This window comes from Bos grunniens, chromosome 19 (assembly GCF_055505025.1).
Source record: "Bos grunniens cultivar Pamir isolate PY7600 chromosome 19, Bosgru_T2T1.0, whole genome shotgun sequence".
Classification (NCBI taxonomy): domain Eukaryota; kingdom Metazoa; phylum Chordata; class Mammalia; order Artiodactyla; family Bovidae; genus Bos; species Bos grunniens.
Genome location: NC_141183.1, coordinates 53,536,825 through 53,550,617, shown reverse-complemented (window position 1 = coordinate 53,550,617; position 13,793 = coordinate 53,536,825). Strand labels below are relative to the sequence as shown.

At 40.8% G+C, this 13,793-nt stretch overlaps 1 protein-coding gene across 6 annotated transcripts in view; it reads right to left on the bottom strand.

Annotated features, from left to right (window-relative positions):
• Positions 1-1,332: 1,332 nt before the first annotated feature.
• TRIM37 (tripartite motif containing 37) overlaps positions 1,333-13,793 on the bottom strand; it is a 151,244-nt gene continuing 138,783 nt past the window's right edge. For all 6 annotated transcript variants that reach the window (XM_086360614.1, XM_086360621.1, XM_086360616.1 and 3 more), the window contains one exon: positions 1,333-1,598. In XM_086360614.1, coding sequence (XP_086216740.1) covers positions 1,595-1,598 — 4 coding nt within the window. In that variant the 3' untranslated portion in view covers positions 1,333-1,594. The remainder of the gene's footprint in view (positions 1,599-13,793) is intronic.

Genomic DNA, 13,793 nt, shown 5'->3' with positions numbered 1-13,793 from the left:
TTCTACCACTGGTCCCTGTGATGTGTCTCTATACCTACATACACCCCCCAAGACCCCGTCACGTCACTAGTGGAGGCTGGCGAGTTACTTCAGTCAGGATACATAGTGCTGAAATCTGGATGCAGGTGAAATTCGGTCTGATGTGCCTAATATATCTCTGGAAAACTTAATGCAGAATTAGATCTACTTGAGGATGTTCCTCAGAAGACTGGGGACGATGAGGGGAAACCTCTCCCCTGTTTTTGGTAGGTAAAAGACTAAAAGCCATATGGGTTTTAACTGGAAAAAATGAAAGTAGAAAACTAGTGTAAAAATGTCATATTCTCAGACTTGTGAGGTGGTATATAGTCAAACAGATTCACTAATTTTTTTCCTGTAACATAAAAGACCAACAATGAAAATTTTTTGAATTAAGTATTTCCTAGGGCTGTAGCTATTTGGGAGTTTCATAACCTGTTATGGTGCTTTTGACGGAATTGTTTTTTAGAAGACCGCTGTCAACTGGTTTTAACCTATGATGCTAATGTGTTTTTCATTGTACCTTCATCTCAGGAATAAAAACTTGTTTAATGGAGATGATTTCAGGTACAAATATACTAGAATCAAGTTGCCATTTTAAAAGAAAATCAAATAGTATTTCTATTTTTTCTGCCTTTTTTCTTTTTTTTTAAAAGTTCACAGACAGTAAAGGCATATACTACAATAAAATAAAAAGTGGTTTTGGAGAATGAAAAATACTAGTTTTAACTTCTCTAAAATTGTTTCCCCTGAGGGGATGGAATAATTGGTATGGAAGAGGCTGAAAGTAACTGCCTAAAGTGAGCCCAGAGGCCACGTGCAAAGGAGAATGTGGCTGACTGCAGCTGAGGTCTGTTTAGTTGTAAATTTGAGTCCTGCAGCTTCAGACCAGAGAGCCAGGACACGTGTTACTCATTTCAGTATTTATTTACATTTGATATTTTGAAATTGTCTGCTTTTTGCCATTTCTGCAGTTTCAAGTTGGAACCATATCTGCAACTAGAGGCAGCAAATAAACTAATAATCAGGTTAATTGAGTGCAGCAGCCTGGTTCTGAGAATCATGAAATGTCTCCGTAGGACATTCTGCCCTCTCCCAGTCGGGTGTGGAGCCACTGGCTCCCTCGTGCTGTCGGGAGACACTGAATGCTCCTGCTGAGAGGCTCACACAGCACAATACAACTACTTTATGCTCCCCAGACTCAGAATGGAGGACTAAGATTCCTGGATTTTAAACGCAGAGGGGGACTGTAGCATATTTTGGGGTGCCAGGGTAGCTATAGCAAATAAATAAAAGATGCATTTCAGCAACAGGTTGTTAATCTACAGGTTTTATTTTTAAAAATTTGGATGTAAGTAGAGATTTTCAGTCTTTTTCTTTTTTGAAGTCATTTCTTCTCTTCTCAAGTCTGTGACACATGGCTGAGGAGGGGGTACACATGGATCCAGCCATCGCACCAGTCTTTTCACCATCCCGAGGCTTTACCCCCATCCATGAGCCTCGCCCACATCAGTCATTTTCTGAAGCCTAGATCATGTTAACAACCCATCAGGTGCAGTGTCAGTTTCAAAGCAGATTATCTAGGGAAACAAGAAAACAGGCAGCAGAACATTGGTATATACAATAGTCCAAAGCACTCAGCCAAGCAAAACGTTTTTTAAAAGATTCTTCTATAGTTGTCTATTGCTGATGATTTTGATCAGAATAAAGAAGGTGAAAGAAGGTACAAGTCAAGTGATAGGTTTTGTTCAGTGGGAAAAATGGTTGGAAACTGGGAGTAACAGGCATCTTGAAGGGTCTGAATTTTGTAGGTGTAACTACATAAGCAGTGTTAACTCCATTTCTCATACCAGTAGCCCTCTAGAAAATAAAAGTAGTTCTAGTGTGGTCACGTTATAAGCCAATAATGTACAAATTAGCAACTATTCATTTGTTCACAACATGCATATTTATAGAGTAGTTAGGTACCACTTGTAAGTCCTTTAAAATTCTATAATACATATTAAAGTAGTGGTTATTGGTCTGACATATGCTGCTCTTGGGTCTGTCTATCAACTAGATAAAAAGCAGTGCTTTGTGAAATGCAGTGTTATATCTTAATGCCGCTGGTGATAGAAAGTAGTTCCCTTCAGTTCAAATCCTGTGCCCTTATTTGCTGCTTGCTGACGTAAGCAATAAATACCCCTCTAACTAATGGTATCTACACATTTCTGTAACTTGTATTTAATGATGGTGTATCTGGTGATTGTAAAAATATTAGACAGATATAAAAGCATATAATATATCTTAACTGTTAATGCTGAGGTATATAGTCTGTGAATTATGTGTTTTGTACTTCTATTCATTGTGTAATTTAGTGATGGTGGAGAAGACCTACACCCAATCCTTAAGAGTAGCAGTATCCCTTTTACGATTTAACATGATCTGCATCAATTTGTTTGCTTGCTGAAGTTTTGTTAGAATAGGAAATAGTAAAACAAATATTAAAAAGAGAGTGTAGTGCTGGTTAGGGAAACAGACTTCAAGTCACTGACTGAAGTCACTCGAACTCCTTGTACATTCACTGTGAGTTTCAAAGGGAATCGGTCCCTAATTTCCTTTGTTCACTTTCCGGATGTGGACTTTTAAGAGAGATCTAAGGTTAAGTGACATTACAGCACCCAACACTGGGGCTGTTAATCCTGTTTAGGTCTGTACTGAAAAGGAAGGTGGAAATACATGTATATATCTTTTCTTTACCTAGAAGTGCCATCCATTGTCCTTGAATTAATATAAAGTTAGTGTTGCACTTAATTTAACCAGGAGGATCCTCGAAAGTAACACCTTTACCAAGGACAATGTCAACAATGTCAGTGTCAACCCTGAGTCTGATTCTGACCACATTCATGGTGGCCACGGTCAGCGTGGTGGCATAGTGTCACTGCATCTCATGACAACAGCACTCCTTTGTTGGAACACTGTGCCAGGAAGAAGCGCAACGTCCGCTGGGCAGATGATGCATAAAGAAGTTACGTGTTCACAGATAAAACTGCTGTGGTTCAGGTACTTCCTTTCCCAGCAAAGGCTTGCTGAGGCTTTGTGAGAAAGTGATCTAAATTATTATTTTAATGTTTAAACATAATTTGTTCACTCAGTGATCATTCTCATGGAAGCAAGGCCATAAAAAGGAATACTGCAGCTTTGACCCTACAATTGAGGAGAATTACTCTTTGGATTGTCAGCTAGCTAAAGAACATACTTTTTTTTCACCTTTTAAAAGCACGTGATGTTAAAGGACAAGTGCCCACTCTGCCCTTCTGACCTGTGAATAACTTAAATGGTTTCCCCCCCCCCAAAAACAAAGTACTGCCAGTATTATGACTATTTTCTGAGACAAATGGTACTGTGTTCAAAAAAATTGTTACTTCCTCTAGCAGCATTTTATCTTCTATTGTAAAGACTATTTGTTGTACTAATTAGAAAATATGAAATAAGATAGGGAACTCCAGACTGACACAGCAATTGTTCTGGAAAAGGAAAATACTCTAATAAACTTTGATGTAGTAACTAAGCTATAGATACATCATTGCTAACTCTTACTCTAGGTGCTCTTTGGTGAGAGACATGCTTTGTTCTCTTGTTGATGATATTTCTCTGCAAAGAATTCTCTATGGAGTCGAGCAAGTGAAGTGAATCATTTCTTACCAAGCAAATTTATCAATTTGTAAATCTTCTCTAAAGCTCACTTTTGAGTTCAGTTGTAATCATGAGTGATCCTTCATATTTTATTTAAAACTGTTCATTCAGGTAAGAAGTATGTTGAAATTTTGCCAATATCTTAATAAAACCCAGCAATTTAAAAACATTGGTCATCTGTCTTTATGTTCAAAGGAAGATTACTTAGTTCTAGGATTTAAGTTGGTTTTCTCAGAACTGAAAATAAAATCCTGAGGTGGCGGTTTTCTAAACTTTAAAGTGGGGACATTGAAAAGTTTGCTAAGTGCTGCTACAATTGTTAGTCCCTCCCCAGAAAAAACAGAAGAGATCTTTCTCATCTTACACACATTTCTCCCATCAGTTTAATGTTGGGGGTTCATCCTAAAACAGATGAATGAGGAATAGGACCTGCAAATGGCTAAGTGCTGACTCCTCAAATCTCCCAATTACTTTATTCTTCAAACTCTGCATCCAGCCAGAGTTCTTCCCTCTCCCTTGGTCTTTCTCCTTTTAGTTTCAAACTGGAAGGAAGGAAATAATCAGGTGAATTGTGGTTGAAAGTCTGTCCGGAGGAATGGTTTGAGAGAGTAACAGGAGACAGAACAATGCAGTTGTCCCAGTGCAGTCAGTACACTGCATTTGTACCCACCTCTTACCACCATTAAGTCCTAGAAAATTAATTTCAACCTTTAACTCCTAATCACTTAAATTCATTCAGTACTTAGTGTGATTTTATATAAACTCAAATAAGAATTCAGAAAAAAATGAAGGTCTGAAAGAACCTTATTTGCAAGAGTTTGCTACAGTAGGGAATGAAAGAAAAGCAATATTTTGTAAGTATTATTTATACTTGAAAAAAATCCCCTACTGGTATTCTAGGTTCGAAAGGAACATCTCTTTCTGAAGCACACAAACACACATGGCTTTTTCAGTTTTCTATTTCCTAGGTTTTTTTATAATCTCATCACTTTTATAATTAAAAATATTTTTGGATAGAAAACTAAAAATGGCCCATTACTTTCTGAACCCTGAATCTGAATTACTTATGTTTTTAATTAAAAAATTATAAGAACCACGGTACTTCCAGCTTCCAATTCTAAAATGTAGAGCTAAAGGGAATATTGCTTCCACTCTTCTAAATAAAAGCCAGATTTACTTCAAATTACAACTTTTTTCACACTCATCAGAGTTGAGGTTGCAACTGGCCCAGGTTGAAGAGGGGCCGGCGCCTCTGGGCAAGCAGCGCCCTCAGCACTGGTTTCTCTAGGGCAGCTCTGGAAGCCAGCCATTCAGCGAGAGAGTGCTGACAGATACAGGCAGAGCGGGGGCGTCCAGGGAGCTGCGGGAAACCGGTGGAGTCCGCCCTCTCTTGCAAACCCTACCAGGACTCAGAGGAAAGGTCCGGGGCGGAGCAGGTCCAGCAGTGGGATGTAGGGGGCCGCGGGGGCCCATCACCCTTCCCTCAGCTCGCTCACACAAGCGTCGTTCTGTGCAGGAGAGAGCCACGGACGCTGCCCCGAGGGCACCTATGACAAGCTGATGGAAGGGAACAGGGGAGGGAGCAAAAGCCTACTCCTGGGGAGGAGGAGTATCGCCAGGCCTGTAAATAGCTGTAAATACACACTAAGTAACACGGCACCTTAATCCAAGAATGCCAGTCCCGACCCACATGCAGTCGAGCTTCAAAGAACAGAACAGTTCTGGGCCGACAGCAGAGCAACAAAAGTCTGCAGAGACGTTAACTTGGAGGCACAGTACAAAATTCAGGGTCAGAAGAGACACTGCATTTCTGCCGGGGAGGGAATTACCAGAGCAATGTACTGCTCTAGAACGCAACGCCACGAAGGTTGATCACAGCAGTGACGAACCGCAAACCAAACGCAACTCCTAACCAGATTCATTCAAACTCTTGTGGTACAGATCTAAGCAGGCCTGCCCATTTTTAGGCATAAAAACCATTCACCAAACTACTGTTCTACACAAAATGTGTTGCTTTCAGCAAAATACAGAGACGCATCTGAAAGCAAGAAAAAATGTATTCTTCTGAGTGAAGTAACCAGGGTGGTGGGTGCCAGCAGGGAGCCTGCCTCTCCCAGGTTCTGTCCAGGTGGCCTCCCCTCCCGGGGCCCCCATGGGGACCTTTGTAATTTGAGCCTGTTGAGCTGGAGCCAATGTGATTTGAGTCACTGTGGGTGGGACTGTAAACTGGTACAACCACTGTGGAGAACAGTATGGAAGTTCCTTAGAAAACTCAATATAGAACTACCATTATGATCTAGCTGTCTCACTCCTGGGCATATATCTGGAGAAAAACATAATTTGAAAACACACGGTGCACCCCAATGCTCACTGCAGCACTGTTTACAAAAGCCAGGACGTGAGATCTAAACGTCCACTGACGAAGGAGCGGATAAAGAAGACGCGGTGCACAGATACAGTGGAATACTACTCAGTCACAAAAAGAACAAATCATGCCATCTGCAGCAACAGGAATGCATCTAGAGACTGTCATACTGAGTAAAAGAGGAAGATAAATATGTCGCTTATATGGGGAATCTAAAAAAATGGTACAAATGAATTTAATACAAAAACAGTACAGATGTAGAAAACAAAGTTACAAGATAAACTGGGAGACTGGGATTGATACACACACTGAAATATATAAAGTTGATAACTAATAAGGCTCTATTATGCACACAGGGAAATCTCCTTAATAACTTCAGACTGACTTGACAAGGATTTTGGAACTGACAGAAATTAAAATAACTATGGCTTCCCAGGTGGCGCATTGGAAAGAATCTGCCTGCCAATGCAGAAGATCCCCTGGAGAAGGAAATGGCAACCCACTCCAGTGTTCTTGCCTGGAAAATTCCATGGACAGAGGAGCCTGGTGGGCTACAGGCCATGGGGTCACAAAGAGCTGGAGATGACTGAGCGTGCACATACCCTTGGTTAATATGTTGTGGAAATAACGGGCAAATATGCAAGATCATATGGGTGATTTCAGCAAAGAGAAACTAATAAACAGAAATGCCAGAAATTAAAAATACTGTAGCAATGATGATGGGTGTCTTTGACTGCCTAATCAATAGATCTACCACCGCTGAGAAGAGAATAAGTAAATTTAAAGAAAAGTCCATAAAAATTACCCTAACTGATGGGATTTCCCTGGTGGTCCAGTGGTTAAGAATCCACCTTCCAATGCAGGGCATCCCTGGTGGGTTAGATCCCTGGTGGGAGAACTAAGACCCCACATGCGATGGGGCAACATAACCCCAGTGCTGACCTGCTGAGCTGGCACGCTCTAGAGCTCCCCGCCACCCGCCACTCTAGAGTCCCTGCACCACAACTAGAGAAGCCTGTGCTGCAACGGAGACCCAGTGCAGCCAGATCAATTTTAAACTAAAAAAACAAAAATGTAGTGAGTGGCCACAGAGGAAACAAAACGCTTAAAAAAAACCAAATGAAACACAAGGAAAAAAAAAAAGGAAAAATGAAAGCAAATTAAATCCAGAACAGAACAAATAAGAGCTGTGGAACTATATCAGCCTAACATACGCATAACTGGAAACCCTCATGTGTTGCTGGTGGGAACGCAATGGCAGTGCCTTCTGGAAGTCTGGCACTTTTCTTATAAAGTTAAGCAGAAACCTGCTACATGACTGAGTGCAACGAGTTCTGACACCAGTTATCTGGGGTTAGGCCCAGCTTCACAGGTTAAGGGCAAAGTCCTCCACAGGACTGCTCTCACTTCAAATACCAAGTTTAGGGCCCGCACTATCCTTCCCCTAGCTTTGACAATTCACTAGAAAAACTCATAAACCCAGGAAAATACTTACAATTCCAGTTTTATTATAGCCAAATGATACCAATCAGAACAGGCCAAAGGACAGACACGGGCTGAGGTGGAGGAGGGCCCGAGTGTGGGGCTTTCTTGTGATCAGGAGCGCACCCTCCCACAGCAGCCAGGTGTGTAGGGTGCTGCCAACAAGGGAAGTTCAGCTGAGCTTCAGTGTCCAGTCCTTACTGTGGTTTCATTACGTAAGCGTGACTAACTCACTGGCAATAAGGCTGAACTATCTAGGCTAATACTATGTGACTCAGAGGCCCAATCCTCTAGTCACAAGGTTGTCAGTCTTTCTGGCAAGGCCAGTCCCCGTCTTGAGTTATCTCATGAAGCTACCAGAATCCACCATAAGTAACAACAAACACCCCAATCACTCAGGAAATTCCAAGGACTTAAGAGGCTGTATCCCAGGAACTAGGGACAAAGACCAAATTCTTTATTACATATCCCACTCCAAGGCAAACACTACACTAGACACAGACAACTTATATTCATACAAAAACCTACACACAAATGTTTGTAAAGTTCATAATCACGCAAAACTAGGAAAAATCCAAAATGTCCTACAATGGATAAATGAATAAATTGCATACATCCACACAGTGAAATACTACTCAGCAGTTAAAAAGGAATAAAGTTCTGATTCACACAACTAGGTAGGTGAAACTTAGCATTTTGCTAAGTGAAAGGCTACGTACGGTGTGATTCCATTTATATGACACTCTGGAAAAGGGAACACTGAAAGGACAGTTGCCAAGGCTGAGGGGGCACAAGGGGGACCTACCTCCAAAGCCAGCACAGGGGAATCTGGGGGGTGACTGAACTGTTTTCCAAACAACTGCATATACCACAAAGATTAAATTTTAATGTATGTAAATTTTAAAATCAACTAGGATGTGTGGAGGAGGACAGAATACAGACTATAACAGATGAATCTGACTGTATTACAAATGAATCACACCATCAGCCTGAAGAGAACAGGAAAGAAAGCAACCAATGCATTAGGGTTAGATTCCCCTAATGTCTTTGACATTTATTATTAGAATTCTGTTTGACAAGTTGTCCTTTCTTCTCCATTTAGTTTATTCAGCTGTTCATGTATATCTGTGTGGACTCATGGATATTTGTTCTTTTGAGTTATGATCCTATACAGCCACTGTATCACAGTTCAGGATCTAAACTGGATCTAAATAACTGGAAAAGTGCTTTGATGGGACTCATGGTTTTTCTCCTTAAAACATGCTGTTTACATATACATACATGATGCACACAAGTATGTGCTTTAGAAGGAGTGAGGATGTTTCCTCTTCTACCCAACAACACTCTAGTAAGAGGAAGCAAATCAGCACCCAGAGCTATGTTTCTAAGTATCACTGTCCCTCCAAAAGGCAAGGAAAATTCAAGAGAAGCCTGGAGCATCTTATTGAGAGGAAGGATGGAAAGGGAAGGAGGGAGAAGGATACAAGATCAAGATCAAAAGAGTAAAGGAGCCAAGCTGGAAGAGCTTTGAACAGCCAAAACTAGAAAACTGAACTGTAAAACAATGGCAATACTGGATCATAACTCAAAAGAATAAAATTAATATCCACACAGATACAAACAGCTGAATAAACTAAATGGAGAAGAAAGGACAACTTGTCAAACAGGATTCTAATAATAAATGTCAAAGAAACTAGGGGACTAGAAAACTACCGTAAGACCACTGCAGTGATAACTGCTGTAGGCAAGACCCACCAGACCTAGTGCTGCTGGGCGCTAGAATGAGTGGGTAAGAGTTTAAGCAGAAACAGGATACTTGCATATCCTTAAAGTATTTGCCCTTAAAGTATTTAGTAATTCAAAGGGAAAAAATAGTAAATAGTGGGGAATCCTGGCAGATACCACCTTAACCAAGTAATTAAGGTTAACAATATCAATCATAAACATCTGCAGCATACAGGCCCTGATACAATGCATTCTGTAGAAGCCTTCTAATAATGCAGAATTCCAACTTAAGATGAAAAAACATCAGATGAGCCCAAGCAGAAGAACACTATAAAATAACTGGGGGCTTTTCCGGTGGTCCAGTGGTTAAGAATCTGCCTGCCAATACCAGGGACGTGGGTTCAATCCCTGGTCGAGGATGAGTCCAAGCCCGTGTGCAGCAAGCACGGAGCCAGTGCGTGGCAAATACTGAAGCCCGTGCGGCACAAGAGAAGCCCCCGCCGCGGGAGGCCCGAGCACCACAGCAAGAGAGTGGCCCCTGCTACGAAGACCCAGCGGAGCCATAAATACATAAGTAACACTTAGAAATAACCGGTCCACTTCAAAAATGTCAAGGTCATGAAAGGTAAGGGAAGACTGGGGAAAGAGCCTGAACTGGGGGATGCTAGGACATGACAGCTCACCGCGCTGTGGACTCCGGGAAGGGAAGAGGACGTGTGAGAAGTAACCGGCAAAATCTGAACGAAAGCTGTCAGTGGTCTGGGTACTACTTTGTAAATAAGACCGACACCTTCGTTTTGGTTACTCTTCTGTGGTAGCGTACTCTGTTCACAAAGAGAGAAGGTGTTTCGGTTTTGGAAGGTTACATTTTCTAAGAATTCATCCATTTCTTCCAAGCTGTCCACTTTATTGTCATACAGTTGCTGACAGTCTTTGATGGCTTTCTGTGTTGTCTGTTGTGATTTCTCCATTTTCATTTCTAATTTTGTTGATTCTTCTCCCTTTTTTTCTTGATGAGTCTGGCTAATGGTTTGTCTATTTTATTTATCTTCTCAAAGAACCAGCTTTTACTTTTGTTGGTTTTTGCTGTACTCTCCTCTGTTTCTTTTTATTTCTGCCCTAATTTTTATGATTTCTTTCCTTCCACTAACCCTGGGGTTCTTCATTTCTTCTTTTTCTAGTTGCTTTAGGTGTAAAATTAGATCACCAGTCCAAGTTCGATGCATGAAACGGGGCACTCAAAGCCGGTACACTGGGATGACCCTGAGGGATCGGATGGGGAGGGAGGTGGGAGGGGGTTCAGGATGGGGGACACATGTACACCTGTGGCTGATCCATGTCAGTATATAGCAAAAACCACTACAATATTGTAAAGTAATTAGCCTCCAATTAAATGAATTTTTTTTTAAAAGAGAAGCTGGGTGTACAGGAACACTCTCAAGATTTCTGCATGTCTATTATAAATCTAAAATTATCTCAAAATTAAAAGTTTTTTTTAAAAAAAGACAATATTTAGGTTTTTAACTATTAGGTATCAAAATGCTGGATTTGGCCCAACTGCGACAAACTGGAAGAAGTACTCAACCAGCACCTCACGGCATCCCTGCCAGCGGTGCGGAACAGCCTCCCTGGATCTCCTATTTCTCTGCCAAATGGGCACGACACACAGTTCATCCACCTCAAAGGTTACTTACAGATTCAATGACACGGTCGATCCAAGCTGTACAGAAGCAATACGCCTGGGCACAACGCGTGCATTACACTTACATCTTTAAGTCCAGGAGAAAATACTCTTCTGGACAATCTTCCAGGACCAAACTTGAGATTGAAAATACCAAATGATGCGACTTCCCTGGTAACCCAGTGGCTAAGACTCTGCGCTCCCAGTGCAGGGGGCCCAGGTTCAATCCCTGGTCAGGGAACTAAATCCCGCGTGCAACAGCTAAGAGCTCGCTTGCAGCAACTGAAGACCCCCCGTGTTGCAGTGGAGATCCCAGGTGCCACAACTAAGGCCCGGCGCAACCCAAGAAATAAATGTTTTAAAAAAACAAACTAAACTAAATGATGAAACCAAGAAAAACTATGCCCTTCAACAAAAGGAGGGGAAAAACATTTTTTTAAGTTGGGATTCTGTTAAGGAATACAAAGTACCAGAGAGCAGGACAAGTAGAGTGACTGACTGGAAATTTGGGTCGACTATCATGACTTTCGGAGACTGTGGGTGATGACGCTCGAAAGTGGGAAGACGGGGGAAGGTCTTTTATCAGAGCTCTTGCAGACCAGCTCAGGAAGCACCAGTGGGGAGAGGGGGAAGAACTGCTGTCTTCTTCTGTGCCTCTCCCCTCCCTCACTGCTTCCTAACACCTAGCAGAGGCGAGACTGGCGTGAGACGACCGCAGGGAAGGTGGAGGAGGGCTCCCGGCAGCACCGTGGAGGCGGGTGCAGACTGACAGTCGGGTGCAGGTGACACGGCTGGGAATTGGGGAAGGAACTGTTTTTCCAAAGATCCCACCACTAAAAGCTAATAGGTCCTTCCACTTTTTGAGGAAATCTTTAGGTCTTTCAGTCTTATCAGGATCCCAGAATGAATCAAATAGCAGATGCCCAATACCCCATATCACAAAAACTAAGCATAAAACAACGAATCAAATGTTTGATCTTTTTGAGTTAAAAATAATGCCCTTTCTCACACCTACCTCCCTCACTTTGAAGGACATATCAATGACATATCAATGACAAAGTAGAACTTGGCAAATTTTATCTGCAAAGGGTAAGAGTGTAAATATTTTAGGCTCAAGGGCCATTAGGTTGCCTAAGCAGCTACTCAACTCTGCCTTTGCAGGGCAAAAGCATCTGTGGACAATCTGTAAGTGAATGGATGTGACTACATTCCAACAAAACTTTATTTCCAACAGATAGCGGTAGGGATTTGGCTCAAGGCTAGAAGTTTGTTTCACCCCTAGAGGAAATGTCAGATAGACACTTGTTAATTTATGCCCCAGAAGTTTTCCTCAATGGATGGTGTGAATTCATATACGCTACATACTTCTTACTATTTTTAAATTCACAAACAACAATACTGGAAGTGAGCTATAACCAACAAAACAGACATGACATGATCTTCATCACAGGAGAACTGTTTTCTAGTACATCCTTTAGATACCTATAAGTTTGTTGGTTTTTGTTTTTTTTTTTCCCTGAAACCCTCTGTCAACTTTAATTATAAAAATAGAGAATTTCATGCCAGGAGGGCAGTTACAAATCATTTCTTTAGAAGCTTACTTTTTAAGCTTTTCAAGGTATAGACTTTAATATTAATATAGAATCAGAATATGGTACAAATGGCTTGAGTTTCTAAAATACATGAGAAGATAATATACCAATTAAATTCAAGTAATTTTCCCTACAAAATTTTTGTCATGCATAAAAAATACCTTCAAAATCTCCTATAGCTATAACAACAAAAACAGTCTTGCTGACATAGTAAACTCAAACTCGACCAATGTCAAAGGGTCTCAACCAGTTCTCAGTCCGTATGGAACAAGCACAGCACTCCTCGATGCTCTTAACACAACCTGAGCGCGTAAGCAAAGCCCCCAAATACTCAAGAGCCAAACGTTCTGCGATTCATATATCATCATGTCATTCTGGGGAATCCACTTTAAGGTCATGAAAAATAAGAGTAAAGGCTAAGAACATTTACAATTTGCAAACAAACAAAACTGGACATCTCCCCCTAACAAAGGAAAAAAGGACAGCTTAGGATGCTATCATACAGAGTAATGACCCGAGAGTCTCACGGTTAAATCATTCGTGCTAAAAGCTCTTACAAATTTCCCCAAATGAATGGTCTCTTCTCAGGTTTCTCTTAATTCTTAACCATATGTGGTTTTCCATATTTTGAAAATAAGAACTTACACAGGTACACGGAAAAGCACTCAGTTCTATATCAAATACAGGTCAAGAAACACCTATGCAACAGTGAATTTCAAAGTAGAGTCAATCACATGTGTGTTTATGAATTCTGGTAAGACTCACTTAAAAAAAAAGAAACCCTACAATATCAATTCTTAAAATGACTTGCTCTCAACACTAATGAGACAAAATTCTTACATAACAGCTTTACCCATTACAATGCAGTGTAGAAATAAGACAAAGCTGGATTTAAAACATGATCTCATCAAAATGTACTAAACACAAATGCATCTCTAGCTAACAGAAAATGAAATGTGAAGAACTTATTAGTAATATTTTAGACCATTGCACAATAAGCTACTTACTAACTATATAATGGCACATCCTTGTTATCATGACAGTAAGCAAATGCTAAATTTTTATTTCTCATATGATTATACTACTTAAAATTTTCCAACTAATTTAAGGAGAAAAAGTAACCACATACATTATGGAGATTATGAGATTATAAGTCTTCTAACTTCCCTATGCATCTATTAACAGCTCAAAAGCATCTATTACACACAGGCAATAGGATTAGGAAAAGGAGGGCTTCCTGTCCCAGTTTTAATAA